This window comes from Echinococcus granulosus (genome assembly GCF_000524195.1).
Source record: "Echinococcus granulosus chromosome Unknown EG_S00098, whole genome shotgun sequence".
Taxonomy (NCBI): domain Eukaryota; kingdom Metazoa; phylum Platyhelminthes; class Cestoda; order Cyclophyllidea; family Taeniidae; genus Echinococcus; species Echinococcus granulosus.
In genome coordinates, this window is record NW_020170478.1 from 283761 (window position 1) to 287452 (window position 3692).

At 46.6% G+C, this 3692-nt stretch overlaps 2 protein-coding genes across 2 annotated transcripts; both read right to left on the reverse strand. All coding sequences in view use genetic code 11, as the record gives it.

The window, feature by feature from the left end:
- Window positions 1-886: 886 nt before the first annotated feature.
- EGR_08207 (Tubulin alpha-8 chain) lies at window positions 887-3104 on the reverse strand (the record flags this gene model as incomplete). Its single annotated transcript, XM_024497456.1, has 2 exons — window positions 887-2517; window positions 2885-3104. 2 exons carry the CDS (start codon window positions 3102-3104, stop codon window positions 887-889), a joined length of 1851 nt encoding a protein of 616 aa, XP_024348166.1.
- Window positions 3105-3234: 130 nt separating this feature from the next.
- Window positions 3235-3692, reverse strand: EGR_08208 (hypothetical protein; the record flags this gene model as incomplete). Its single annotated transcript, XM_024497457.1, has 2 exons — window positions 3235-3463; window positions 3526-3692. The coding sequence occupies 2 exons, from the start codon at window positions 3690-3692 to the stop codon at window positions 3235-3237; spliced, it is 396 nt and encodes a 131-aa protein (XP_024348167.1).

Sequence of the window (3692 nt, forward strand, 5' to 3'; positions counted from 1 at the left end):
TGTAGGTGGCACTGCCAACAATGCTTCACCTTGACCTCAGTGAGGTGTCTCTCTCCACTCAAGCCGTCTCGTCTCCTCAAATGGCACACACAACTTGCATGTCAACTAACAACGGAGACTGGTTGTGGACCCACGTGTCGATCGAGGCGACGGTGTTGACGAACTACTTAAGGTTTGTGTTCCCCTGTGACCTATCCCATTGTAGACTAGACTCTATCTTCACGTCACCTTTAACAATTACGCCTGAAATTAAAGACTTCTCTTTGCCATGGCAAATAATTTACTCCTAGCCTTAATGTCTGTTGTTAAATTTTTTTTCTTTCGGTGCCTGGCGGGCCAACCGAAACGGCACAATTACTACCACCTCTCTGAAAGGCAGTCTAAGCAGACTATAACTATCCAGTCATTGTTTGAATTTCACAGCCCTTTTTACTCCTCCTTGCCTTGGCCTCCGCAACGATGGTGCCCAGCTTTACCAGTAACCTAACAACCCCCTGTCCGTCTTGTCCACCTTTAACCCTTGCCTTAGTGTATTAGAAGTAGGCGACGCTTCTAGCAGACTTCTCCAGACTTTACTTTCTGTTAACAAAATTGCATTTTCGTTTGAAAGCCGGTTGTCTTTAGCCTAGGTAACTTCAGTGAGACAGATCTATGACCCCAGAACACGAGTTTAGAAAAAATACTTTTTACTTATTGGCTATATAAGTAGGCAGAATATTGTTGGCTAGAAAGGAGAAGGAGGCACAATCCAAGTACCTAAACTTTATTAGCACAGAGTTTTTTTTGTTGGAAAAGGCTCATTTTTTAATGCAGATGATATCAATACATCATCCTAAAGGGCGTATAAGAGTACAAGGTAAATAAAACAGTAAACAACGCACGGCTTCTAGTCGTCCCAATCTACCGTAACTGTGGAGAGGCTATTCTCAAATTGCGATATGAGCGAGTCCCTATAATCCACCTCCTGTGACTGGCATTCTTCCATAGTTTCAACTGTTGTGTCACCCCTGCCAAGGTCCTCGATGAACACCGAGCAAAAAGTTGACTTCTCCTCCTCGCGATGGCTACCACTGAGGGTTCGAAGGCGGGACCGCCTCGGTCGTGGAACGGGGCGAAGTGTAAGCGATGGATCAGACAGGCAGTTCGTGTTTTTGTTTCTTCTTCCCTCCCTCGGATTGCATTCAGCCACAGACGATGGTGCCGGAGTTATGGAGGAGATTGTAGAACTAATTGGACTTATTTCAATGTTAGCTAGACGTCGTGATTCAACTTTTTGCATTCCCCTGGTCTTGAAAGCAAACCTCGATCGAGGCGGTCTTTTGAATGAGCTGCCATCACCACCAGGTGCAAACTTCGGTTTCTTTTCATCCATCCACACATTGCTTTGTTGCATTTGCTCAGATCCACAGATATCCTTCAGTGACTTGCCAATCTCCTCGTAGTCGTTGATAATACTTGCCAAGGTCTCCTGCGATTCGAGAAATTCGGATTCCTCCAGACCCTCGGAAACAAACCAGTGGATGAAGGCTCTCTTGCAGTAGAGTTTGCTGAAGTGATCAGCAGTCCTGATCCACGCCTCGCGTATGCCAACATTGTGAGAAATCATGTTGATACAGATGGTGTCTAGGCCTGGAAAGCCTTCACAAGGCACTTCTATTGGTGGTGTGAAGTTGATTCCCGTCTTAAAACCGGTTGGACACCAGTCCACAAATTCCGCCTTCTTGTTGCATTTGATGGTTTTGAGGGCATCGTTCACCTCGAATGGGGAGATGTTGCCCCGGAAGAGTAGAGCGCATGCAATGAAGGGTTGATTGCGAATACAAATGCTAGAGAGTTGATTGTCCTGATCGTAGATCCGCTCCAGCATTTGAGTTACAGTGGGCGTTTCAAATGACGCGGCCATTTGGTTGAAGAAAGGCGCGTAAGCCATGGTGGGGAAGTGGATGCGAGGATAGGGAACAAGATTTGTCAACAACTCTCCAATGTCGACTTTCTGCTGTCCCATGAAGTTGTAACGATGGGACAGGCACAGCGCGTTGATAAGACGAGCCAGGAGCCGGTTCGTCACAGTGTAACCGGCTGAATTTGGACCTGAATGGATGCCCAGGATCCTGTGAATCGCTTGGTTGTCAGCTAGGGTGACACAGTCACAAAAGTCAATGGTGGAAGAGGTATGAAGGGTAGCATTGTAGGGCTCCACAACAATTTGCGAGAACATTGGGGAGGGATAGATGGCGGTTGCAAGTCGATGCTTCTTGCCATAGTTGCAGGCAAGCTCTTCCAGAATGGCTGCAGTTAGACCGGAGCCTGTGCCTCCATTTGCTGAGTAGACGAGTTTGAAGCTGTTGAGGCATTCGCATTGCTCGGTAAGAACGCGGATTCTATCGAGGACTCCGGGAAGTCGACATAGCGATTGGGAGTAGTAGGCTCTGGCGTAGTTGCTGGCTGCATCCTCTCGACCGCCAAAGAGGTTAGAGGTGTTCCACAGATTGCGGTAATGACCCACACGAACTTCGTCTGAAAGTTAAAATCCGGATTACTGAAATTCTGTCCGGACTAAAAGATGAAGTTAGTTCTTCTGACGATGGTTGGACTTGAATGGAAGGATGGATGGATGAATGGAATTGGCAGACCCATAGACATGGAGATATGTGGATAAATATTACGTAGGTAAATACTACTTAAATCGATCCCCTCAGTAGATTTTATTTACAATTCAATAGAACATTTGTGGAAGGCACTGGGGTCTAGATTTCACTGAAGCGTTATGTGGGTAAATTCGTGGCTAAGGAGGTGGATCTGTGACTATGCAACACCATTTCTTTTAGGCGAATCGTCAAATGGTTTCCTTCAGACAGTTTACCTTCCAGTTTAGCGGACTTACCGACAACAGTAGGATCCAGATCGATGAGGAGAGCTCGAGGCGTGTAGTTTCCATTGGAGCAGTGGACAAAGAGTGAATCGATGCTGAGGCCGTCATCTTGCGACAAGGAGACGGGTGTACCATCCCTTCCAACATTGTGCTCGAGGCAGGCTAGCTCCCACATGGCGTGGCCCACTTGAATACCCGTCTGACCGATGTGGAGGAAGATGATTTCTCGCATGGTGGCAAGGGCAGACGATGGTGGAGGTGGAACGGTTTTGGAGGTGAGATAGCGAGTGTGGAGGTAGGATAGGTGGAAGCGTAGCTGGAGGGACAGATAGACTAGCTGACACGTGACTTAAACACCGCGATCAATATGGGTTGAGAGAGGTGACAGCTGAGTGAGGTGTTCTCGCGATCCAATGGGGAGGAGGTGTCCAGGCTAGGGTGAAGAGAAGTGGGAGGAAAGGCAAAAAGGAAATAGGGGAGAGAAAAAAAGCCATTTGGAGGGGAAATAAAACTAGTGTTAGGAAAAATTTTAAAGACAAATTTAAAATAAGTTGAAGAAATGACATGTCAAAGTCAAAGTCAAATGAATATCTATCCAAAATCAAAGTACAATTTAATTTTTCCATCTACCTAACTGTCAATCAATCCCTTACACATTAATCCATCTAGTGCTTAGCCATCCATCCATCCATCCATCCATCCATCCATCCATCCATCCATCCATCCATCCATCCATCCATCCATCCATCCATCCATCCATCCATCCATCCATCCATCCATCCATCCATCCATCCATCCATCCATCCATCCATCCATCCAT